Genomic DNA, 26,731 nt, shown 5'->3' on the forward strand with positions numbered 1-26,731 from the left:
AGACATAGCAGCTATATTGAATTGGTCTATCATAATAATAAACAAAATATGCATCTTTATATATCACACTTATAAATATCAGCACCAATATTCGATTTTATCTACTAACCGGTGTTACACAAAAACAAGAAATTTCCTCGTGTGATTTCTACTTCCGGTTTACATCCTAGGTGGCGCTCTTTAGTACAAACACGTGCTTCCTGTTTACCTTTTTTATTTGTGTCCAGAAAGGAGCCAAGAAGGTGACTTTTTCGCCACTGACATTAGTTGCTGAAATGCAGTATGACACCAAACATTGTTTTCTTACGTGCACAGTCTATTTCTGGGTATTAAACATGTCGTTATCCAGGTTTTTGATGGATTTGCCGAAATGTCAGAAACTGGTCAAACAGGTTTTGCACTACTTGAATAGATATCTATTTTTAGCAAACGTCAACACCGGGAACGGTTGACTTCGCTGTTCCATGCTGAACTGTAAACCTCTTTCGTTGTGATATAATTTGGACTTTCGTTATAATATTTGATTCATTTATACACTGTAAGTATATTAAGTTGACCACCTGAAAACTAAGCAGGTTTTGATTTTCAGATTTTGCAGATCTATCCATTTTGGGAGTTCCCCAGTTACAACTGTGTTGAGGCATTTTGTCTAATTAATATATTTTCTGTTGATTGCTCTGATAATTATCTGTTTTGTTGATTGTGCTAGGTTACTGTACTGTTAGTTTCATATTAAACAGATGATGTGATAATATCTAATAATTCAATATGTCCATTGTTTTTTTGTTTGTTTTTAGCACTGAAAACTTTGTTTTCAATTAATACATGTACCTATATATTATATACTATGGTCTGAGTTCTATGACTGACCATATCACATATGCAGTCATTGTAACTGTGTTCATACTAGTAGTGTGTCAAAAGGTAAATGAATGAACAAAATTTCATAGGTTTGTTACTGCAAAGCGAATATAATTGAGATCGAGGACTTTATTGAAGACGTGAGGAGGTGTAGCTGAACTGGACTGGGCTGAACGCCAGTGGCCAGGTACTAATACAGCACCCTTGTAGAGTTTGGAGGTCCTTGGTTCAAGCCCAGGTCTGGTTCAAAATGTTGTATTTTCCTTGGTATAGTACTGTGCTTCCACCACTGGGATCAACCCCACAACCCTAGCTGGCATATATAGTTATAATTAGGGGTTACAAAGTTAGGAGACAACCACAATTTATAACTCTCTTTTGGATGTATTTCTCCCAAAAAAAATACACTCAATATAGATTTTTGATCAGCAAAATAAAAAGGTCGACAGCCGACCAACTTAGATTTTGAGAATTGAAGTCTGTTATCACTCTTTCTTGAAAAGTGCTGGAGAGATCTTTCTCAAACGTCATGCCTAGGTTCCCCTTGGTCCTTAGTTGTGCAAATTTAATATTTATTTTTGGTCAGAGAAAATAAATGTGTTCATTAACTCAAAGATGGGCACCAAGATCCCTCTGGCATCTCTCATTATTGAAGTTATGCCACTTTTACTACAATTCAGTTGTTTACAGATTCTTGTCCTGACAACTTCTATTTCTTGAAGTTCATATCAAAATTCAGGTCCAAGGTTTGAAAACATGGTTGTAATAAAATACATACATTGGCTGCTAAAATCAATGAGTGAACTTTTATGATATGGACTATCAACATATCTTAATTTAGACATACAATATCTGGTTTCCATCTTCAAGTGATATGGCAATGGCAATGCTTTTTTTCAACACATCTGCTCGGGATTGAACCCAAGGTAGCAGTGTACAGTAAAAATGCCAAATTCTGAAAAATATGGCACATGCTTTAGATATGTAAACATTGCCAGTTAACCTTACATATAACCTCTAATAAAGTATATATATTTGAAATCTGTACAACATTTGCAATTTTAATAGAGCTCTGAAGGATAAGTAAACTGATATTTTCTGTGATTTTTAGAGCTGTGAATACCATGGTAACAGCTTAAAAAATTCTCAAAAATTGCAAAATATTATGATATTTGACCCAAAATGGCACAATTCTCTACACAATTTTTTTTCTGAAACCTATTTAAAGTTAAATATCTCTATCCCAAAGACAGAATTAATCTTGTTTGGACATATGTTGTAAATTAAGTTTTTCCGCTATCTTACCTTTTCTGTGGGCTTCCATTTTGCGCTGTAGGCGAAACTAAATTTCCTGTGTAAACACACGTTCGGAAAATCCGGATATTTAAAATCCGGAACCAATTTATTGATTTTTGTTTTAATAAATGTGAAGCCTGTATGTACTACTTCATACTGGATATACCAATTATAGTGTACATTTATTTTTTCATTTTTTATACATATCATAATACAGGAGTTATTTGCTTAACAAAAAAATTGCCCATGGCCAGGCTGTCTTACTGTGGTGTGCTACCTTATACATCACTTTTGTTAATTCTAATTTTACTAAAAACCCCATGAATGTCTAGAATATGTTCCGACGAACAAAATGACATATCGGGTTTCTGTGTATCTTTAATCATCACCGAGTATTGCTGATTTCCCTGAGAGGTGTATTTTGACAACTTTTTCTCCCAATCCAGTAATAAGGGGAGGTAATTTTAAAGATGAAAACTCCCATAATTCTGTATATCTCTTGAATAAAGTTGTGTTTTGAGTTGAATGTGGTACTTTGAGTCTCTGTGCATGTAATCAAGCAAAAAATACTATACAACTATCAAATTTTGCCTTGTAATATGACGTCATAGTTACCATGACGTCATCAGTAACTATGATGTCATCAGATGGTATCTATGACGTCATAAATACTCAATGGTGTCATAATAAATAACCAAATTCCTTTCCAAACCTCAGCTTAGCAACACATGCAATATTCTAACTGATAAATCATGACATGACATCCAAGATTTCAAAATGTCATGCCTATGACATCACAGTCATCTGTTTCCACCCCGGTAATTCAGATATGTACCAATGATCATATGAAAGTGTCCGCTGATCCCATTTTATGCGGAAAATGCTATTTTTTTCTGCTTTACCGAAGGAAGTGACAATAATTGACAATATTGTATCAACCGTACACTCCATCAATTGAAATTACATGCTTACCAATGTATAAATAAATTGAAAATAATGGTTTCACCAAATATTTCAAAAAATAACACTTACTGTAATAGTTTCCATGGATACGGGGTAATAAATCAGGTAAAACAAACCAGAATTCAGTCTATATGGTTTGTTAGATACCCAATAAGTTATTTTGGGTTTGTTATAAAACATAGAATATCTTTTCAATTTACACTGACTCATTAACATTATGCTTAATTAACCCACCCTTAAAATGGGTAAATATGCGAGTTACCTCCCTTGATTCCTCTAATATGACAAGCCAGATAATAAACAAGTTTTAAATTGTTTTTATGCATTTTTGAGCAATAATGAACTAAAATGAAGCTTAATCAAGCATAATTAAGCACAATTTCCAAAAAATAACATTTTTCAGCCCTTATAAGGTAGCAGTGTACAGTAAAAATGCCAAATTCTGAAAAATATGGCACATGCTTTAGATATGTAAACATTGCCAGTTAACCTTACATATAACCTCTAATAAAGTATATATATTTGAAATCTGTACAACATTTGCAATTTTAATAGAGCTCTGAAGGATAAGTAAACTGATATTTTCTGTGATTTTTAGAGCTGTGAATACCATGGTAACAGCTTAAAAAATTCTCAAAAATTGCAAAATATTATGATATTTGACCCAAAATGGCACAATTCTCTACACAATTTTTTTTCTGAAACCTATTTAAAGTTAAATATCTCTATCCCAAAGACAGAATTAATCTTGTTTGGACATATGTTGTAAATTAAGTTTTTCCGCTATCTTACCTTTTCTGTGGGCTTCCATTTTGCGCTGTAGGCGAAACTAAATTTCCTGTGTAAACACACGTTCGGAAAATCCGGATATTTAAAATCCGGAACCAATTTATTGATTTTTGTTTTAATAAATGTGAAGCCTGTATGTACTACTTCATACTGGATATACCAATTATAGTGTACATTTATTTTTTCATTTTTTATACATATCATAATACAGGAGTTATTTGCTTAACAAAAAAATTGCCCATGGCCAGGCTGTCTTACTGTGGTGTGCTACCCAAGATACCAGGGTTTACGTGACTAACTAACTAATAAACACATAGCCCAAGTTTCATCTGACCTACTCAAGATTTAAGGAAACTCAGGCTACTAAACACATGGTGTCAGGGCCAGAGGAAACTCGGGCTACTAAACACATGGTGTCAGGGCCGGAGGAAACTCGGGCTACTAAACACACTGATGAAAACGTTTCCCTAGCCAAGTTAATATCTGCTCAGGATTATACCCAAGACACCTGGATTTACCTGACTAACTAAATACTGACCACACTAACGAAAACGTTTCCCTAGCCAAGTTAATAGGGATAAAGCTGCCTATATTTCTGGTATATTGATAACACGTACTACCATCAAGTGATGCATGTATAAGCTACCATCAAGTGATGCATGTATAACTATGAACATGTTATCATGCGCATTTGTATGTGTAGAACACGATCACAAGCTTGACTCCGCCCAGTAGAAATGTCTTAAGTTTAAAAAAGCCTTTTGTTTTGACATTACTATAAATGTTTTCGTTGTGACATTGATAAAGTAACAGCGTTTATTAACCAATGACGTTGCAAGACCCGCAACAAAATTCTTTTAATTGTCTCTCCAAGATACAACAAAGTAGCTTAATTCTTAACATTCACCTTTTTTCAGATCAAGATGGCGACGGGAAGCAAAGCAGCACGGGTTGTTTTCCTTATATGCGACTTCATTTTCATGGTAAGTAAACAACATTTATTTTGTCAACTTGCTGTTATTATTTATATTTACAATGGGTTTACCGTTCACTATTTCTTGTTGACCTGTCATGTAGGTTAAGAAGTTCGCTCTGTTAGCTAGGCTGAGACTAAAAGAATCTAATATGGGACTGTTCTGTGGACAGGGATATCTGAACCGGAGTGTAAGAGTTTAGCCAGTCAGCATGACACTATATCATTTTGAACAGCATCATATAGGGCGTGCCAGCTGTCTTTACCCCCATGTGTGTGATTGATTGATCTTTTCTCCTAGCAACCGGAAGATAATCCTGTAAAGTATGTGAGAATAGGTGACTGCCTTATATTCCAAATGCCCTATAGTCTGAAGGCCCATTAATCCTAAGGTCCAATATTCTGAAGGCACGATAGTCCGAAGGTCCAATATTCTGAAGGCACGATAGTCCGAAGGTCCAATATTCTGAAGGCACGATAGTCCGAAGGTCCAATATTCTGAAGGCACGATAGTCCGAAGGTCCAATATTCTGAAGGCACGATAGTCCGAAGGCCCATTATTCTGAAGGCACGATAGTCCGAAGGCCCATTATTCTGAAGGCACGATAGTCCGAAGGCCCATTATTCTGAAGGCACGATAGTCCGAAGGTCCAATATTCTGAAGGCACGATAGTCCGAAGGTCCAATATTCTGAAGGCACGATAGTCCGAAGGTCCAATATTCTGAAGGCACGATAGTCCGAAGGTCCAATATTCTGAAGGCACGATAGTCCGAAGGTCCAATATTCTGAAGGCACGATAGTCCGAAGGCCCATTATTCTGAAGGCACGATAGTCCGAAGGCCCATTATTCTGAAGGCACGATAGTCCGAAGGCCCATTAATCCTAAGGCCCATTAATCCTAAGGTCCAATATTCTGAAGGCACGATAGTCCGAAGGCCCATTATTCTGAAGGCACGATAGTCCGAAGGTCCAATATTCTGAAGGCACGATAGTCCGAAGGTCCAATATTCTGAAGGCACGATAGTCCGAAGGTCCAATATTCTGAAGGCACGATAGTCCGAAGGTCCAATATTCTGAAGGCACGATAGTCCGAAGGTCCAATATTCTGAAGGCACGATAGTCCGAAGGCCCATTATTCTGAAGGCACGATAGTCCGAAGGTCCAATATTCTGAAGGCACGATAGTCCGAAGGTCCAATATTCTGAAGGCACGATAGTCCGAAGGTCCAATATTCTGAAGGCACGATAGTCCGAAGGTCCAATATTCTGAAGGCACGATAGTCCGAAAATGGGTAATATTCTAACGTACCCTATAGTCAGAAGGCCCATTAGTCCTTAGGCCTCATAGTCCAGGCTCCTGATAGCCAGAAGGCCTATTAGTCCGAGGACCCAATAGTCTGAAAATGGGTATTATTTTAACATGGATAAATGGTTATATACATGTATGAATGGTTTACCATTGAATATAACATGTGTATCAGGAGTATGACAGAATTTATATATACAAAAAAATAAAAACCGAAAGGATAAAATCTGTGCCAAAAAGCGCAGAGATCAGTACTATAATCTTTGACGTCTTGTCCTTGCAACTTTACACTTCACGAGAAGGCGTCATTTTGAAATGGACTGGTCAATGCAATTTAAGCGTTTTCTGATAAAAAAAAAAACTCCCTCCAAGTGAACATTGTATGAAAAATAATACGTACAGCAAAATATTGTTGCAATGCGTTCATGGTATTGAATTAAGGAGCATAGTTAATGTCGCATTGACGCTTCGTCGCATTGTCGAGCTACAGAAGCAGTTCTTAACATGATATTGTTAAAATTGACTTCCGATCAGATGTTTTATAAACAATGATCATCTGTATTTTGATCAGACTGGACATTCATAAAATGGGGAAATATATTGATTTTTTCGCACCAAGTTGTTATCTAAGAAAGTTTCCTTTAAAGCATTTTACATTGAACACGTTTAAAACTGATTTTTAGGTCACCTTGTGCGTCATCCGTCGTGCGTCCGTAAACAATTTACATTTTCGACTTCTTCTCCAAAACCCCTAAACCAAATTCAATGAAATTTGGCAGGAAGCCTCTATGGCTAAAGGTCAACCAAAACTGTAAGTTATATGGTCCCCACCCCCCAGGGGCCTGAGGGGCAGGGCTAAAAAGGGTCAAATTGACTAAAACTTCAAAAATCTTCTTCTCTACTCTCAGATATGGTGGAATCAAACACTCTTCATAGATGGAAGGGTCTGAAGGTGCTTTACCAAAATTGTAAATTTCATGACCCAGGGGTCTCATGTTTGCCCGTGGGGAGGGGGTAAACTTTACTATAGTTTATATAGGGAAATCACATTTTTGACTTTTATTTGTTTTATTTCTATTGGAATTCATTCTAATTTGGTAAACATTGTCAGCATGGGATGACAGTTTGATGACATGCACATGTTGGCCCTGACTGACCCCTAGGGGCTGATGGGCGGGGCTAAAAAGGGCCAAATTGACTGAAATTTCAAAAATCTTCTTCTCTACTCTCAGATATGATGGAATCAAATACACTTCATAGATGGCAGGGTCTGAAGGTGCTTTACCAAAATTGTGAATTTCATGACCCCCGGGTCTCAAGTTTGCCCCTGGGGAGGGGGTAAACTTTACTATAGGTTATATAGGGAAATAACATTTTTAGGTCACCTGAGACAAAGTCTCAGTTGACCTATTGCAATCGCCTTTTGTCCGGCGTCGTGCGTCGTAAACAATTTACATTTTCAACTTCTTCTTAAAAACTGCTGAACTAAATTCAATGAAATTTTACAGGAAGCTTCCATGGCTGAGGGTGAACCAAAATTGTGAATTATATGGTCCCCACCCCCCAGGGGCCTGAGGGGCGGGGCCAAAAAGGGTCAAATTGACTAAAACTTCAAAAATCTTCTTCTCTACTCTCAGATAAGGTGGAATCAAACACTCTTCATAGATGAAAGGGTCTTAAGGTGCTTTACCAAAATTGTGAATTTCATGACCTTGGGGTCTCATGTTTGCCCCTGGGGAGGGGGTAAACTTTACTATAGTTTATATAGGGAAATCACATTTTTGACTATTATTTGTTGAATTTGTATTGGAATTCATTCTAACTTGTATCAAATTATCAGCATGGGATGACACTTTGATGGTATGTACATGTTGGCCCTAGTTGACCCCCAGGGGCTGGTGGGCGGGGCCAAAAAGGGTAAAATTTACAAAAATTTCAAAAATCTTCTTCTCTACTCTCAGATATGGTAGAATCAAATACTCTACATAGATGGAAGGATCTTAAGGTGCTTTACCAAAATTGTGAATTTCATGACCCTAGGGTCTCATGTTTGCCCCTGGGGAGGGGGTAAACTTTACTATAGTTTATATAGGGAAATCACATTTTTGACTATTATTTGTTGAATTTTTATTGGAATTCATTCTAACTTCGTTAACATTATCAGCTTGGGATGACAGTTTGATGGTATGTACATGTTGGCCCTGACTGACCCCCAGGGGCTGATGGGTGGGGCCAAAAAGGGTCAAATTAACAGAAATTTTAAAAATCTTCTTCTTACAGCCCATGGCCAAATAAGGTAGAATTAAATACTCTTCACAGATCGAAGGGTCTTAAGGTGCTTTACCATAATTGTGAATTTCCTAGCCCTGGGGTCTTGCGTTTGCCCCATGGGAGGGGATAAACTTTACTATAGTTATAGGGAAATCACATTTTTGACTATCATTTGTTTTATTTGTGTTGAAATTCATTCTTTCATTCAAATTTACTGAAATATTTCAAAAATCAGGTGACCGTTAAGGCCCATGGGCCTCTTGTTGACTTTTATTTGTTTTATTTCTATTTGAATTCAGTCTAATTTGGTAAACATTGTCAGCATGGGATGACAGTTTGATGGCATGCACATGTTGGCCCTGACTGACCCCCAGGGGCTGATGGGCGGGGCTGAAATTTCAAAAATCTAGAATCAAATACTCTTCATAGTTGGAAGGGTCTTAAGGTGCTTTACTAAAATTTATTAATTTATTGACCCTGGGGTCATAAGTTTGCCCCTGGGGAGGGGTTAAATTTTACTATAGTTTATATAGGGAATTTACATTTTTGACTGATTTGTTTGATTTCTATTCGAATGCATTCTAACTTGGTTAACATTTTCAGCATGGATGAAAGTTTGATAATATGCATATGTTGGCCCTGACTGACCCCTGGGGGCTGATGGGCGGGGCCAAAAAGGGTAAATTAAATTAACTGAAATATTTCAAATCTCAGGTGACCGTTAAGGCCCATGGGCCTCTTGTTAAAAGTAAGATTAAAAAGAAACCAATTAAGTAACAATTTCGAGTCATGATATCACCTAAAACTATGATATCAATGTCACTACACAACATGTATTAATATTTACCTATTTTCGGACTATCAGGGCCTTCCGGCTAACAGTGAAGCATCGATATGAAGCAAATTTTCATGTTCATTGAGCCTGAATGGTTTAAATTGAAAAAAGTTTAATTTGATGAAAGATTTCAAATGTACCGTTCAGAATATGATCGAAGATTATCAGAAATATGTCACCATTAGGTTACCTATGTATATAATGTATGTTATTGTCAAACAGCATTGCCCGATGAAGGTTAAAGGGTGTACTCTAGTCATACATATCGCACAACAAATTGATTGGTAACATATAATTTGATATTTCTTTTTTTCTTTTTCAGCTAATGGGGGTCGGAATATTTATAGCAGGGATCTACCTGAAGGTTTCCCGGTCCGACTTCACTGAAGTGCTGGACAGTAGAGAGTTTAACTTTGCTACAGCACTGATGGTGTCGGCCGGAATCATTGTTGTTGTGGTAGCCATTATCGGATTGATTGGCGAGCGACTCCAGAATCAATGTGTGCTTGGAGTGGTAAGTGTCTTTTCTTTGTTTTATAATTTAACAAACTTTTCTTCATTTTTTAATTAAACAAAGTTCAGAAAAATTGAGTGTACTGATGATTCTTGAGGTAGCTATTCAAGAAAATGCTGTTTCAGTTGCTATATATCTTTTATCAAGAAATTCATTTCCGTTTTTCTTTTTATGGAAAGTTTTTCTATGTTTACTATATAAATTAATACCTGGGTGCATAAAAACGGTGAGCCCAACACTTAGATTCGTTCAATGGTCTGATTTATTGGAGAGAGTTGTTGACATGTTTCAGCTATAGGGTCTTTTACGTACTCATTACCTGGAATTTTGGTGAAACCTTGCGTGTACATATGTATCCACGGCAGATTCTCTGGATTGCTACAACTCTTCTACCTTCTGGGACATTGTGTCTCAACCCCCCCCCCCCCCCCCCTCCCCCCCCCCCATATTGATTCAATACAGGGAGGTGGAGACACAACGTCCCAGTGATAAATTAACTTGAGCTTCGAGGCATTGGCCATGGGTCAAAGGTAAAACATGAACAGATTTTGTCGTTCCTCCACTTCACCTGATCAGAGATTGGAGGAGGATGATATAATCATCATTATAATTAAGAGTTAAAACTCTCATTCTAATTACTGTATTTGTATTTAGATCTTATTAATTTTTGTGCTTTATTTGTTTCAGTACCTGATTTGTGTAATACTGATCTTCTGTATGGAACTCGCAGCAGGAATAACTGGAGCTATCTACAGGAATAAGGTAATTGGCGGAACATTAGTATCCGTTCAACTTATATCTGTCTATATATCTGTGTATCAAATCTGTCTATATATCTGTGTATCAAAGGAGCTATGATAACTCAGTTGGTTAGAGCAAGGTGGTCTGACACACCCTATCGTTTTGTGGCAGTTTGTGTTTCTTAGGAAGCTGAGAAACGGACTGGTCTGCGCTGTCGTGATTGTGTCCTCATGCAAGACACTAATTACTCTGGATGGCATGCAGTGGACTTCCTGTATGCTGTTCATTGAGACAGCTACCAGTTACTACATGGAGACCCTCACCTCAAAATTACCCTGACTGTTCATGGGGCAATGAACCCAACAAACAAACAATTTGTGCATCAAGCCTATATTCTTGAATGATATGGAGTTTAGGTTTGAGGAATGCATGCTAGACTGAAATTCTGTTGAGCCACACATTCACATTATTTTTTTTTTCAAATCTTGTGGGTAACACTGTGACATGTTCACATTTTTGTTTTCATTTAGAGTTATGCCCCTTTGTTTGGAATTAATTAATTCACAAGTATCCTTTCAACTTGTATTTAATAGGGTATTTGAGGGGGGTAGAAAGAGGATTGATGGAGGAGTGTGAGAATTAAACCAACCCTTCTAATGACAATTATAATTCAACATACCTTTGAATGACTTTTGCTTAAAGTAAAACTATTAATAGATAAAAACTACAAGTTGGCTGCGGAAGCTGATAATGTATGAGATGTGCCTTCCAAATTCTAATGTCTGCGATGTTTGTCATCTACAAATTACTCCCAACATTTCCTAATTACAAATTTGTTTTGTTGTTTACAGATAGAAGCTGCTTTGAAGGGTGACATGTTGACAGGACTCCAGAATTCAGACAAACGTAATGCTTGGGACAGAGTCCAGGAAACGGTAATAATGCAAAACAGTCTATGTGTTGTTTGGGTTTTATTTATTGTGAGAATGAAGCATGCATAGTGTTTTATATATAGATGAACTTTCGTGAATCTTTTTATACAGTGATGCGGCATCGGGCATTATCCTTTCCATTTAAACAACTTATTATCCTAACAAGTTAGAATGACCTTGAATGTAATTTTAAGGTCACAGGAGTCAAATGCTGATGTCTTCAGATAATTCTGAATATTACGTTTCAAAAGTTATGTATTCTCAGTGAGGATATTCTGTATGAGAAAGGGAACAAGTTTTTTTTAAACTCATTTTATATTTTTTTAATTAAATCAATACCATATTCCCCATACTTTAAGATTTTGTAGATTAATGTTGACATTCTTACAGTTTTCTATAAGATATCATGGATTAATTTTGATATTCTCACCTTTCTCTATAAGATATTGTGGATTAATAATGACATTTCCCACCTTTCTCTATAAGATATTTCACCTTTCTCTGCAGTACGAATGCTGTGGTGTACACAACGCTACTGACTGGAATAACGTATTTGACCCCAGAAATCCAACCTGGATTCCAGATTCATGCTGTGGGTTTGAAAATTGTGGTACAACAGGGAATCAGGTGGCTTGGACTATTGTAAGTGAAGCTTGAATAACATCAGGGACTTATCTAATAAGTGTACTGTTTTATATTTACTTTCCTTAACCCTTTCACCCCTAAGTAACTTTAATGGACTCTGCTATTCATTCATCATTTGTAGTCCAATATGGTTAGTGGGGGTAAAAGGGTTTAAGTACATTTTGGCACTTAAATTTGGTTATAAGGATAACAACATTTTTAGCATCTTAAACAAAGAGAAATGGAGTTTACTTTTTTGTTACCTTTGAAATATAAAGTGGTATTCTGTGCGAAAACTTTATGAGAAATGTATAGATCTTTTTGCTTGTCAGAAAAGCATGTATGATCAGATTACAAAAACCAAATCTTGATAATAGTTAAAACATTACACGAGAGTCATTTCTAAAATTAATTAATTAAAAAGATTTCTATGTTTTATCAGCTTTTTGAAATATTTGGAAACTCGGGAGTTCAATAATAAAATAAGTGGATTGACCAGTTTATAAATGTTGACAGGTATGGTCAGGTATGTCGACCATGATTGATGTTTCGATATATGTATTTTCTATATCCACACAATAGTTGAAAACAAACACTGAAGGGCCGACCCAAGGGCAGGACGGCCTCCCTGCCCCCATTTTACTATGGCAAAAGTTCTTATGTAATCGGCCCATATAAGATTTTTAAAAAAGCCATTGAAACACCAGAAATCTTCTAATTATTTTAAAACGTGTCCGGTTGAGGTGTCTTACTGGATGTCTTCGGCAGTGTGATTCAGCGACAGTGAACAGACATATGTATACTACAAGCATGCCATCTTGCACAGGAGAGACCATATTTAAATGACCGTAATAAATGGCTGTTAATAGGTCTTTAAACACTACAAACCAAGCCAAGTCATTTCTAAAACAAATCACAAGAACCATTTATAAAAGTTTTACCTAAATATGAAGACAATTTCTGTATCTTGGTATAATTTTCATCTGGCCATGGGCTGTGTGACCAGTCTGGCCAATTGGTCTGTTATTTAAAAAGGTTTAATAGAATCTTACATGGTTCTGTTTCGTGGACAGGGATATCTCGACCCGAGTGTAAAGAGTTTGGCCAGTCAGCACAAGGCATGCCGAGTGCTGGCCAGCCAAACTCTTACATGAGGGTTGAGATATCCTTGTTCGCAGAATAGACCCTTGTTTGATTATTTTTCTCACATGCTTGCAAGCAAATGTGAGTTTTTATGCAAGTTTTTTATCGCACCATCTACAATGCTGCATGGAATGTGCGTCAAAATTGACGACGTCATCAATTACGACTTGGTTACTCAATGTAAAATGATGACGTTACGTTATTGTGAGCAGCGTCATATAGCGCGTGTCAGCTGTCTTTACCCCCGTGTGAGATTGATTTACCTTTTCCATAGAAACTGCAGGATTACCCAGTGAAGTATATGAGAATGTCTTGTCTGTCATCTTGCACATTGGTAGGTTCACGTTTTTGTTTCCTCATTTCAGGGCTGTTTTGACGATGCTAAGGAGTGGCTGGAGATGAACTACTTGACCATTGTCCTTGTGGCTATAATTGAAGCCGTTCTTCAGGTAATAACTTATTTCAACTCTAATGATAGAAATTAAGTCATATATTTGCCAGACCTGTTTTGGAGAGAGATTCCCTATATTTATAATGTTAAAACAAGAAGAAAAAAAAGGTTTGATAAATGTTGTTAGACTTGTCCCAAATAAGGTTTATATATTTGCTTTAAAAAGTTAGCAAGATGCAGTCAGTTGGTCAAGTTAAAGCAAAAAGATGTAAAATGTAAGGCAAATATTCAAATGGCTTTGTTTTAAATTGTTTTCATGGTAGATTTTGAGACGAAATTTGTTCAAAATGCAACACTATATAATGCATATTAGTGATTTTCAATAAATCATTATTATATTTACTGGTATCAAAAACTCATTGCATAAATTGTTCTATACACACTGGTGTAATAATAATAAATAGTTGAACAGTGAGTGGTTGTTGATTTCCATTGTTTTAATTTCCTCCGAAGAGAGGGGTAAATAATAGAATTATTGCCATTTAAATTTAATTTTGGTCTGAAAAAAATCATCCTCAGTATTTTACCAAATGTTTGAAAGATACCAACTTGATTAACCAACCTTACATTCTTTTCAATTCTATATGAAATTGGTGAAACTCATTATCAGAAATTTTCAACTTTTTGCTGCGCTGGAGGGTCAGTAAATGAAAGACTCTTAGTCTCATTTCATGAATCTTGTATGGTATTGGAATTTGTGTTAGATCCTCTATATAGATGTCAGTAAAATTAAATGTATTGTATATGTCTATTGTCTAGTCAAACCTGCCTTAGAGGTCAGCTATATACACGTATAACAAAAACCTGTTACCCAGTTTATTGTAGAACCTGTATATAGAGGCCAGCTATATACACATATAACAAAAACCTGTGTTACACAGTTTATTGTAGAACCTGTATATAGAGGCTGGCTATATATGTACACATATAACAAAAACCTGTGTTACCCAGTTTATTGTAGAACCTGCATATAGAGGCCAGCTATATACACAAATAACAAAAACCTGTGTTACACAGCTTATTGTAGAACCTGTATATAGAGGCCAGCTATATACACATATAACAAAAATCTGTGTTACACAGTTTATTGTAGAACCTGTATATAGAGGCTGGTTATATATGTACACATATAGCAAAAACCTGTTTTACACAGCTTATTGTAGAACCTTTATATAGAGGCTGGCTATATATGTACACATATAACAAAAACCTGTGTTACACAGCTTATTGTAGAACCTGTATATAGAGGCCAGCTATATATGTACACATATAACAAAAACCTGTGTTACACAGCTTATTGTAGAACCTGTATATAGAGGCTGGCTATATATGTACACATATAACAAAAACCTGTGTTACCCAGTTTATTGTAGAACCTGCATATAGAGGCCAGCTATATACACAAATAACAAAAACCTGTGTTACACAGCTTATTGTAGAACCTGTATATAGAGGCCAGCTATATATGTACACATATAACAAAAACCTGTGTTACCCAGTTTATTGTAGAACTTGTATATAGAGGTCAGCTGCCTGTAAAGGCCCCTTATAAACACTTGTAACCAAAACCTATGTTACACAGTTCATTGTACATGAACCTGTATATAAAGGTCTTTAAAGGCCACTTTCTCTGACCCCATTAGGTAGACAAGTATCTTTGTATTTGTATGGTGGTAGTGTTGTTTATATTACAAAAGATTTTGATTGTTCAACAATTGTTCTCTTTCGTTGTAGGTGATACTCATTATTATGCCGATTGTGCTGATATACTTTATAAGACGGGAGAAAAAGTATCGATACATGTGATGAACCGCGACAGACCTGTCACCATGGTTACCCAATATCGAGACTGAATGACTGGCTGTGTGTGGTCACGTGTGTATGGCCGATGTTGGATCCTAATTGGAAAGCTGAGGAAAAACTGCATTTAAATTAGGATCTGGAGAAGATGGCAGGAGTTTGTATCAAAGTATTGAACAATACTGTAAAGAAATTGTTAGCACACAACTCTTGCCATTTTCAATTCCTCACTATCTTACAATGTCTCTAGATTGTTGGTCATGAAAACAACACACATTCATTTTGTAGAATTGTTTTTGTGACCAATAAAGATATGGGCAGATGACCAACAAACAACTTAAAGACATTGTTTTAAGATGTACAATGCTTTATTTTGGATAAAAATGATCCTGTGATGTGGTATAAAAATGTCCCATACTTGTGTGATGAAGTGAAGGTTATTGCTAATTATTCTCGTTCATGTATTACAAAATGAAGCTCTAGTTCTGGCGTGACATTTACATGTAATAATAATTTAGCATAACAGCACAGGCCCCTGTGTCATGATAGTTGATGTTTAGAAAAATATAATTCCACGATACTATCATGTTTTTTCTAAATATTTACTCACTAGACACAGACCCCTGTGTCATGAAAGCTAATAATTAGAAAAATAATTTTTTTTTAATATTATCCCACCATACTTAAGTGTTTTTCTAAATATTTACCAACCAGACACAGGCTCCTGTGTTTACAGTGATTGTGAACTTGGATTAAATCCAATAGATATATGTGAATCTCCTATGTGATCATGTCAGTTCCATCATGTACACAACTACATGTGAAAAACAATATTTTTCCCATTGTGTGGTTGAAAACAACTACATACAAATGCTTATGTTATATATGGTAAGATTTTCCTCAACTGTCATTGGCTACAACATGTTCATGTGGAGGTTAATATTTTGAGATATTTACCTGATGTTTCTATTTTTAGAAACAATCGAGTCAATATTGCATGCCATCATAATCATTGTGATATCACAAAGTCTAAATGTAGATTTCCTGTTATCAAGATGAATATAACACAATTTTACCATTTTGCTGAGAAGTTTCATATCTAATATCACCCTCAGTTAATATTTGATTCCACCAGGTTAATATAACACCATACTGACCTCAGGAAAGGTCAATAATTGATAAATATATAGAGATATATATACAATCAGTAGGCACCAATGAAGTGATGTGAAAGTGGGAGAGTTATTTCATGGACAGATTTGTTGAGAGAGATTTATGTAGACTTAATTTGAATCATTTTACCACTGCTAAACAATGGAACACATTTTAAGTCCATAAGTCAAGCATCACATATATTATGTTGTATTATATAGATATGTCTCACTCTTTCAAATACTCTTGAGGGATTCTGTAACATAGTTTAACAGTTATATGCATTTTACAAGTAGATTGTTGTTTCCCCATAACATGTCACTTTTTGATGAATTAGTGCTTTTGAGGTGATGCAAAGACTTAGACACAATATAAGGTTACATGCTTATTCTGGTGTATTCAAAGTTAAGTACATATCAAAATAATAACCAGTGTAGCTAAATAATGAATAGGTGCAACCACACGGATTTTTTTTGAAAACACCGTATGGAAATAGCATTTAGCAAAATCACTGCTTAGTAGAATGACGCATTGTGGGAAGATCGAAAATGAAATTACCGATAAAGTAAGTACAATTACAGTACCAGGTAATCAGTTATACACCACAGAAGTGATGGAAATGGATCAATTATTTTAGAAAGGCATGCTATTATTTCTTTTGAGTATAATTAATAAAATATATGTAAATGTTTTATACATATATGTATCCATATTTTGTATATTTTGCAAAAAAATAAATTTATGTATTTACTTTTATTTGACTTCATTTCACTTTGTGAGATTATTGAAATTTATGAAGACATGAGTTTGTTTATAAAAACGTCTGATGACTGCACAATTAAAGAGTAATTGCCCTCTTTTCAACATTTTCATTTTGTCCAATTTCCCCCGTCAATTTTCCTTGTTAAAAATCTCGATTTTATTATAAATAATGTTTTAATATTTTGAGGAACTATGAATAAATAAGATTTTTGCAATGCTGTTACCATACTTTTGCATGGTGTACTGACGGGAATGTTATGATATTGTTTACTTCTAAAAGAAACAATTTCGTGCAACTTTTTACAATTTATTGATTGCATTAATCAGTATGAGCAGGAACATTACTCTATTCTTTGGTCAAAACGGCGCTAACTGAAAAATGTGGGTGGGAGGGGGTGGCTTGCCTGTGGAAACTCGTTTGGCATGTATATAAATAAATATAAAGACAAATGTGCATAAATATCGCACATACATTATCTAGGGACCTATGGGTAATGCACATGGAATTCAATAAAACCACAATAAAGTTCAACTTAACTTGACACTGCAATCCATATAATACATTCTATACATTTAGCATTAGTGAAATATAAGTTACCCAACTTTTGATAAAAAATATAAAAGTCGTAACCATTTTCTGAAAGGTATACATGAAGTGTCTTATTGTTCCAATACATCTTTCATCTATATACAGGTAATATCCAATCGTTTGCTAAGAAGTGTCTTCGAAAATGAATGTTGATAGTTTTTATAGACGAATACTCCTCCAAACATTATTAACAAGTTTTTTATAGATATTATCGCTGAGAAACGCGATAATTTGAGGTAGTTTTCAAAACATGTTTTTCAATCACTATCTACAAACACGCTTTAAATTTAAAGTAGTTATCTGACTCTCTTCAGTATTTAACAGAATTTACATGAAAATACACACTTTTGAAGTAGTTTTCCTCCAATATCTTCTCTTCAAATATTAACGTAGTTTACAGTAATTTCCCATATGCGTTAATATCTTAAAATAATCAAATAATGTTGTTTCCTCTGAAATTATTTTCTCCAAATATTTTCGGTAATCCCAGTCATTTTCCATGTACGTATAATGGACATTTCCACAGATGGGTTAATGAACGTGATTTACTGATACATTACTCCTCAGGAATATCCATCAAGGTTACATAAAATTTTCACAGACGCACTTTAAAAATATACGAGTATACATTTATTTGCTCTTGACGTATCGTCTCTGGAAATTCGGATTTTCCTCGTCCAAATCCAGTTAGAAACTGCAAAGTATGCTTCACCTTTTGTTTTGGCTATGCACTTGAAGGTTTGCGTACAAAACACGCGGCGTGGGAATGTCATAATCCCTCTGTTGTACCTGGGAGTTGCTGTACACGTGCAAAGCCTCATACGACGGCGGATCTCGTTTTTCAGGTACTTGTTCATACGCATGTGGGGGTTCAACCGTGTTTCCATAGAGATGGAGGCTGTCATAAGTTTCAACAGGAGGGGAGGTGCGAACATTCTTTTCGAAATCTTGATATTCTCCTGAAGTTTAAAAAATGAATAGATAAATAAATGTAAATGAGTTTTTGTTTTGCATAGTAATGACTCGTAGTCTTTGTCCAGTGTGTTACATTAATATATTAATACAGTGTGAAGATCTAGCGTTCAGAAGTTTGGTGTAGACTTTTATGTGAACATAGTAATAAATAAACCTCGAGTGATCTTTGGAAATCTCCAGAATTCCAACAAAGTGATATAAACTGTACAAGACACCGAACATTGAAAAGTATGTTTTTGTAATGTTTGCTAGATATTTTTGGATGATTTAGAACATACATTTGTATCTCCTTCTTATCAAGACGTATCGCTTCCATTGGGTTAAAAAAATACTCAACTCACCATCATTTTGCGAACTGGTGCCTCCCATAGTGGGTTTGACAAATACCCGACCGTTACCTGTCAAGTTGGTAACATCACTAAAAAACAACAACAACAAACAAGAAATAACAAATACGTTACCAATGCGGAATAACAAAAACAAAACAAACAAGAAATATCTTTAAAAAAGATAAACGGCATAGTTTTAATGGTGGTGGTTATAATGTAAAACTGATGGTGAAATAAATTAACGAACTAAAGCGTTTTAGCACGAATAACAAAATTATATCAGTTTGAATAAGTTTTGGTAATAATAAGACTGCATTTGAATATGATTTTATTAATGTGTCATTTAAAAAGATAATCTACTTATGTTGTATTTAGCTTGCATTCAATCTTATCTTTGTTTCGTTTTTAACTGCATATCTGCATTTTGCATTTTGCATTTACCGCTACATTGACCAATCACATACTTCATCTTGACCAGTAACGCCACCTATCGCGTCATATCCGGGGCCAAAAGAAAATTACACGGCTATGCCGAAAAATATATATATATTTTGAATGATTTCCAGATAATTGAATTCTCGCCGGTACTCCACAACGGAACACAAACACACTAGGAATAGTATCATTGATCCGAAATAATAGTATAAATTATAAAATTAATAACTATTTTAATATAATACATCAGTATTGATATTAATTAATAACAAATAAATGCTAACAAATAAGTGGTAACTAAAATATCCCTCCAGGGCTTCGTACCAGCGTTTAATTGACTGACTTTAAACATGTTATTAATCGTCTTTGACGTTCAAAAGAATTGCAGCAGTTTAGCGATAGTTTTGGTATTTTTTCCTGACACTTATCAATAAATAATCGTGTGCCTTCGATTTTTTCGGATATCCAAGGGGTACGAAGAGATGTGGAATTTGAAATATTTACGTGAAACTATCAAATTGTACAGATTTTGAAAGCTTCAGGCTAGAACATCTAACACGAACACCAAATGAAACTTGATATTATTTCTAATTACTTCTAAATTTCCATTATCAATACGAACGTGATTAATTCCTAAAAACAGCCCTATTGAAATTTGTATCAATCAAAGCAAGATAAGCATTAGAATGGAGACATTTTAAACAATGTATGTGCATTTTTGAAATCTATGTTCGAAAATTTACTCGCCTTCAAATCAAGTTTAGATTCTTCATCTACTGATAAGGGAAAAGGATTCCATAATCGGATTATCCAAAATTCCATAATTTGTAGAATATTTTATACAGTAGTTTCAATATTTGATATACTTGGATGAATATATGTAAAAAGAATATTGAATTAGCGCATAATATTGTCAGGAAAGTTCATATAGCCCGGTACTTGTTAGATAGTTTCTGATTTGATTGGATGAGAGATGTTCCTTCCTTTCTATACTCATCCAATGAAATCACTTTATACTCACTTCAATTGAATTAACGAAAAGTATTGTCATGGAAATGCATATAGCCCGGTACTTGTTAAATAGTTTCTGATTTGATTGGATGAGAGATGTGCCTTCCTTTCTATACTCATCCAATGAAATCACTATATACGCAACCCTGAGGGTAAAATAGAACCAAAACACCTGACGAGTACTGTACTCACCCAACAGTTGCTTCCTTTTTTCGTTTGTATCTCAATCTGATTAGTAATACCGCCACAACGACAGCAGCCAGCACCACAAGCGGTATTCCAATGGACAATCCGGTGGTGGCCGGATTTTCCAGATCCTGCCCTTCCTCAACAGTCCCCGTGTTGGTCTCATCACCCGACCCCTCGTTTTCCTCTTCGTCTGTAGTAGTGATTGGTGTGGCAGTGGTAGTGGTTAGGTTGGTGGTGGTTGTAAATGGTGTGGTCCTGGGCGGGATTGCAGTGATGTTGATAATTGTTCTAGTTCTAGTTATAAATTGTGTGTTGATTGTAACTTGTCTTTGCGTCGTGGTAGTTGGTTTGGTGGCATTTGTGGTATAGCCACTGTCTGAAATAAACATTTTGGGAAAATGAATAATAGAATTTTCACCTACCTTAAGAGTGTGACAGAGAAATCTCCAAGCCAAGGGGTGTTGTTCGTGTTTGTCTAAACCGAGACTTAACAGTCGAAAACTGATATAACCCTTCGGGTTGGAGAGTTCTCGAGGTAGGGGCTGATTTGTTTTCTCCCATGATTATATTTTATTTACACATGGCCAAGTTGTTCAAATATTTTAAAAACTAATGCAACACAATGTTGATGTGACGTCATTGTATTGTTGCCAGCATGTGCTATCTGTCGGGGGATGACAGATAAATCACACTACAGACGTGACAGAGAAATCACATTCTAGGGAGTGACAGAGAAATCACATCCTATGGAGTGACAGAGAAATCACATCCTAGGGAGTGACGGAGAAATCATATTCTAGGGAGTGACAGAGAAATCACACCCTAGGGAGTGACAGAGAAATCACATCCTAGGGAGTGACAGAGAAATCACATCCTAGGGGATGACAGAGAAATCACATCCTAGGGAGTGACAGAGAAATCACATTCTAGGGAGTGACAGAGAAATCTTGAACAGGTTAACAGGAGATAAATCTAAATTATGGGAGAATGTCTTATCCACCTGACAAGAAGTACAATGTAATTGGAAAAATAACTGAACACCACATTATATTCATGCCGGTAACATACAAACAAAAATATAAATTTGCATTGAAACCAATTTATTAAAAAAAAAAAAAGATTACAAGGAAAATAAGAACAGGCGTTCCAGTGAGTGGGCGTCATCAGCGACATCCGCACTACAGATCTAGCTAAAATTCGGTTTACGTCGCATTCTCAAAATTAATAAAGGCAGTGACAACGGAATCACATGCCCTGAACAAGTGTGACGTCATAGCACACAAGGAAATAGAGGATTTCTAAATGAGGTCATGTATGATGTCTAGTTTAAACCTTCCCCATAGGCTTCATCAGCCCGCAGTATTCGTCCGTAGTCGAATCTCACGAAAATAGTAATTATAGGAACAAGTCCTTTAATATTGAATCATCTGAGACATGTAAACACCACAGGTATGGAAAACAGGGATGTTACATAAAATAATATAAACGGCAACGTGGTTTGTCAAAGATAACACTGTCTTTTGTATACAAATATATTTACTCATACTTCGCAGGGCCAAACAAGTATACAAGCAAGGAGAAGCGGACACTGCAGCTTTAACTCCTCTGAATCACTGTCATCATACAGGTCAAAGTATGTGACAAATTCATGTGTATACTTGTGATCTTCAATATCGAGTACCCAATGCGTCCCGCTAACCTCATAAGTAAGAGGATTGGGGAGTGCTTATCATTTATATTTGTCAGACACAGTCATCCATTCCTTAGAGTTATATTTGATCAATAAATGTTCGATTTTTATAAATTAGGTTTTACCATGATTCTAGCCCGAGTTTTCTCTGGCCCTGACGCCAGACTTGGATGCACCAGGCATTTATCTGTCAGAATGTCCAAGCCTGGTGTCAGGGCCAGGCCACCAGACTTTCTGGCAAATATGTGTCTGGATTTCAAAGTCTGGTGTCAGGGCAAGATGGACTACCATGATGCATGCCACGGATAAATTCTTATGAATAGTGGTTCAGATCGCCAACACGTTTTAGAGTTATCTAATAATATCGAATACACAAAAATAAGTTATTGACTAATAGGACAAAATCGACTCCTCTTTTTTATTTGAACATTTGTTTATGTCTTTTTTATTTTGAGAGTCCCACTTTTTTCAGGATTTCTAAAATTTTGGCCCCCAGCCCAAAATGCCAAGGCCTAGAAGGACGAAATATCAATATGAAAAGGTTTTATATTCCATGTTCGACACATACGATATTTATTTATAAATTCATATTTAGGATCAATCCGGTGATGTAAATATACATAACAAAATGTGCTATTATTAACAGGTTCTATAAAAAACGTATTCGAAAAAGGTGACGACGGACGATGCCGTCAAAAGACGATCGTTAGATCGGTAGATTGTGTCTCAGAAGACATAAACGTATTAACATGTATTACTTATATGATCTATTAAGAAGGACACACGTCTACTTATGGACCGGATATATACTAGTTTATTCATCCGCAGTCAACATGCATGGCTTTTAGCCTCAACAGAAGGTCTATATGGAAAGTACGTTATAACATTTGCATATCTTCAAGCTAAAATCAAGCGATTTATTAAATTGAGCAATATTCACTTTCTAATTTTACTTTATGGCGGGATATCGTAACAAAAAGGTAATTTAATTATTAAAATTTTGATTATGTGACTTATTTTTTATCATGTTTTATTTTCTTTAATGTGCTATATTTACATTTCCACTGTGTGTTCTCTATATGAAGGTACTAACAAAATTATGTGAACAATTAACCTGCCGCGTATGAATACATACAGTACATTGTTGACGGTGCCAACGTCAACATTGAGAATGCAGAAGTGTGAATATAAAATCGCGTTTGATTACACATGAAATAATGTTTTATCAACTTTAAAACTTGTTAATAATTGTAAAATTGAAGACAACATTTCAATATTTATCTTTCATGATGATTAAAATAATGAATTTGTGTGGAACTTTATTTTGTGTACTTGATTACCTTTCCCGCCAAATTGGAACTAACGAACGTAGAATACTGTTTCTTATGATTTTTTCAAAGATTACGTTGAAAAATAGTTTTGAAATGTAAATATAAGAAATAATTGTTATTTTTTTGTTGTTCACTGGTGTATGAACGGCATTTTTTGACAGATATTTTAAATGACGCGCGTCAGCGCGTCATGTTGAAATATCTGTCAAAAAATGCCGTTCATACACCAGTGAACAACAAAAAATAACAATTATTTCTTAAATTTCCTTGAGTTTCAGAAATTACTACGCAGCTCTTCTAGCCAATCAAAAACGGCGTTACAAACAGCAACGTCATTTCATATGTTTGATTACTTACTTATTGTACAGCGTGCTCTTCCTCTTAAAGTATTCGGTATACAACATGTCACCCTGATATTGTTTATTACTCCATTTGCCCTGCAAATATCAAACATTTTATCAGTTTCTCATTGAATACCATTATCACATACAGTACGTATCACTAAGATGCAAAATTCTGCAAAAGTCCTTTTTATAGTACATAATATTTTCTTTAATATCGTCAGAGCCATATTGGAAACGTTATGTTATTTTGCATACATGCGTGTATTTTTATTTTCTTTGAGATCATCTAACCTAGTTTGGAACCAGGATCGAACACTTACATGATGGAAATGACAACAGAACTCAGTCTGAACAGGTTCTAGAGAGGCAAAAGTCTCTGTGCAAACGTAATGGTAAGACCAATAAAAAAATGAAAAGGAAAAATATTTATCAAAATTTGAACCTATTTACGTTTATAATTCTCGTGAACATTGAACAAGTGATGCTTACTTGAATTGATCATCTAAACAGTTTATTTTTCTGGAAGTCTGTGCCTCTGTTAAAATGATCGCGTTAACCAGCCACAGTGTGGCGAACACTGGCTTCAGATGATCCATGTGAGCTTCAGCCTGAATCATAACAACATTTATACATAGTTACCAAATAAAGTACTAAGTATGATATAGTATACAATGGGTTTACCAATATACATACCGGCAGTATGTATTGATAGATATGCATGATTTATAACAATATTAGATTTATTTACATGTCAGAAATGCAATTGAATGCTTAAATTCGGCGAAAAATCATATCAACAATATGGATGAATCCCATTGGATGTTGTCGCAGGTAAAATATAAAAGACAACTGGAGACGGAATGTAGGCCCGGTGGAAACATAATAGCGATTATCTTTGATCAAACGACCGCATTACAACACTTGCGACATTTTATATTTTCTATTTCTTGTCCAATGTCTCTCTAAACATTCGTTTTCATAAGAGTATAGCTGTTGTTGGAAGAAAACAAATAGAAATCAATCCAGTTAATATCTACAAGAATAAAAATCACATTTGTCATTTGAAATGTTAATGTTGCTTTCAGAGGATTCTATCTTAAACAATGTTGTACTTACCAGAATAAGAACCTACTCAGGTGGTTCTGGTTGCTATGGCTAATATATACGTTATGTTTCTATTAACCATCAGTGCAGTGGGAGTGTATGACGTCCAGTTATGGCGACATGAAGGTAGACGGGATGAATCAGCATACGGCCAATGCAAAGAGGGAACAGCGGACGCTAGATTGGGCTGATGCATATGACATTACGGAAGTAAGAAGGAAAGAGGTACTCACGAGACTCGGTGTGGATGGTGGTGATCGGTGGGTCATAGCTGGACTTCCGGTACATATATAAGATCATACAGTGAGTGACTATAGCATATGTAATTTATAAAATGACTTCAATAGTTTTATATGCCGCCAACCTTTAGTTATCTATTGAACCATTTAATAGATTCCGTATGACATAGTCACGAGTGCAAGATTATGTTTATCACAAAACTTATACCCTGTATTTATGAAAATGTAAGTGAAGACTCATATTGATTTCTTTGTAAGAATATATATATATCGGCAGAGACGACAGTGCCAGTTGTGATAGTATATAGTGTACTATGTCATGAAGTATAATAGACTCGGACGTTATGTAGCTCTGGGAAATCATATATGACGTCATATATTAATTGTGACGTCAACAAATTTTGATGAGGTCACTGCAGTTTTATTACTAATATATTTTTAAACTATATTTACGCCATAATAGAACAGGCCAGTTTTATGAAAAATCATATTACTATAAGATCATATTTTTAACACTTTCTGATTGGCTAAAATAGTGTAGCGTTTTTTACCGTCATTCTATAATAAAACTTGTATAGCCTTTTGATTTCGGTCAATACATGATTTTATAAACCTGGAATTAGATCAATCGAGGACTTTGTCCTCGGTCGATATTTTTTCAGGTTAATAAAATCATGTTTAGACCTTAGCAAAAGGCTATAATCGTATAATTCAATATACCGATTAATACAACATGGTATACTAAACACAAAATGCTATTTACACTATTGTCAGACTTTCCTGACGGTAACAAACACAAAGCGCCAGGAGCGTGGGTTACCGATGATGTCACGACGTCATAACATTGGATAAGTTTATCGTCATAGTAAAATGATTTCTCAAAATTCGGCTCGAATGGGTATACCTACTTTAATGTCTATAAAATAATAAATAGTCATAGATGATAACGAGTAATTATCGTTCTACTCCTAAAACTGTAATGATCATCACATAATATAAAAGAAGGATTTAAAACATGCCGAAAGGGTTCAAAAATTAGTAAAATAGCAATACACGCCTACTGGAATCGTCTCTCTTTAGAT

The 26,731-nt window shown here is 35.3% G+C and overlaps 2 protein-coding genes across 2 annotated transcripts; one reads left to right on the plus strand and one right to left on the minus strand.

Annotated features, from left to right (window-relative positions):
- Nucleotides 1-309: 309 nt before the first annotated feature.
- Nucleotides 310-17,407, plus strand: LOC117336460 (tetraspanin-9-like). Its single transcript, XM_033896983.1, has 8 exons — nucleotides 310-538; nucleotides 4,827-4,892; nucleotides 9,617-9,808; nucleotides 10,496-10,570; nucleotides 11,401-11,484; nucleotides 11,989-12,123; nucleotides 13,614-13,697; nucleotides 15,434-17,407. Exons 2-8 carry the CDS (start codon nucleotides 4,833-4,835, stop codon nucleotides 15,503-15,505), a joined length of 702 nt encoding a protein of 233 aa, XP_033752874.1. The 5' UTR covers nucleotides 310-538; nucleotides 4,827-4,832; the 3' UTR covers nucleotides 15,506-17,407.
- Nucleotides 17,128-25,587, minus strand: LOC117336459. Its single transcript, XM_033896982.1, has 6 exons — nucleotides 25,423-25,587; nucleotides 24,796-24,914; nucleotides 24,320-24,399; nucleotides 20,945-21,317; nucleotides 19,319-19,395; nucleotides 17,128-18,961 (listed from the first exon to the last, which is right to left on the minus strand). The coding sequence occupies exons 2-6, from the start codon at nucleotides 24,900-24,902 to the stop codon at nucleotides 18,711-18,713; spliced, it is 888 nt and encodes a 295-aa protein (XP_033752873.1). The 5' UTR covers nucleotides 24,903-24,914; nucleotides 25,423-25,587; the 3' UTR covers nucleotides 17,128-18,710.
- Nucleotides 25,588-26,731: the final 1,144 nt, after the last annotated feature.

The sequence above is a fragment of the Pecten maximus genome, chromosome 10 (genome assembly GCF_902652985.1).
Source record: "Pecten maximus chromosome 10, xPecMax1.1, whole genome shotgun sequence".
NCBI classification, from domain to species: Eukaryota; Metazoa; Mollusca; class Bivalvia; order Pectinida; family Pectinidae; genus Pecten; species Pecten maximus.

Excerpts from the sequence above, each read along its gene's own strand:
- LOC117336459 (XM_033896982.1), bottom strand. The coding sequence starts at position 24,902 with ATGGATCATCTGAAGCCAGTGTTCGCCACACTGTGGCTGGTTAACGCG. Across the intron at positions 21,318-24,319 it reads AAGAGCACGCTGTACAATAA|ACAGTGGCTATACCACAAAT; the intron begins GTAAGTAATCAA and ends TGTTTATTTCAG. Across the intron at positions 18,962-19,318 it reads CACCAGTTCGCAAAATGATG|GAGAATATCAAGATTTCGAA; the intron begins GTGAGTTGAGTA and ends TTTAAACTTCAG.
- LOC117336460 (XM_033896983.1), top strand. The coding sequence starts at position 4,833 with ATGGCGACGGGAAGCAAAGCAGCACGGGTTGTTTTCCTTATATGCGAC. Across the intron at positions 4,893-9,616 it reads TATGCGACTTCATTTTCATG|CTAATGGGGGTCGGAATATT; the intron begins GTAAGTAAACAA and ends TTTCTTTTTCAG. Across the intron at positions 12,124-13,613 it reads ATCAGGTGGCTTGGACTATT|GGCTGTTTTGACGATGCTAA; the intron begins GTAAGTGAAGCT and ends TCCTCATTTCAG.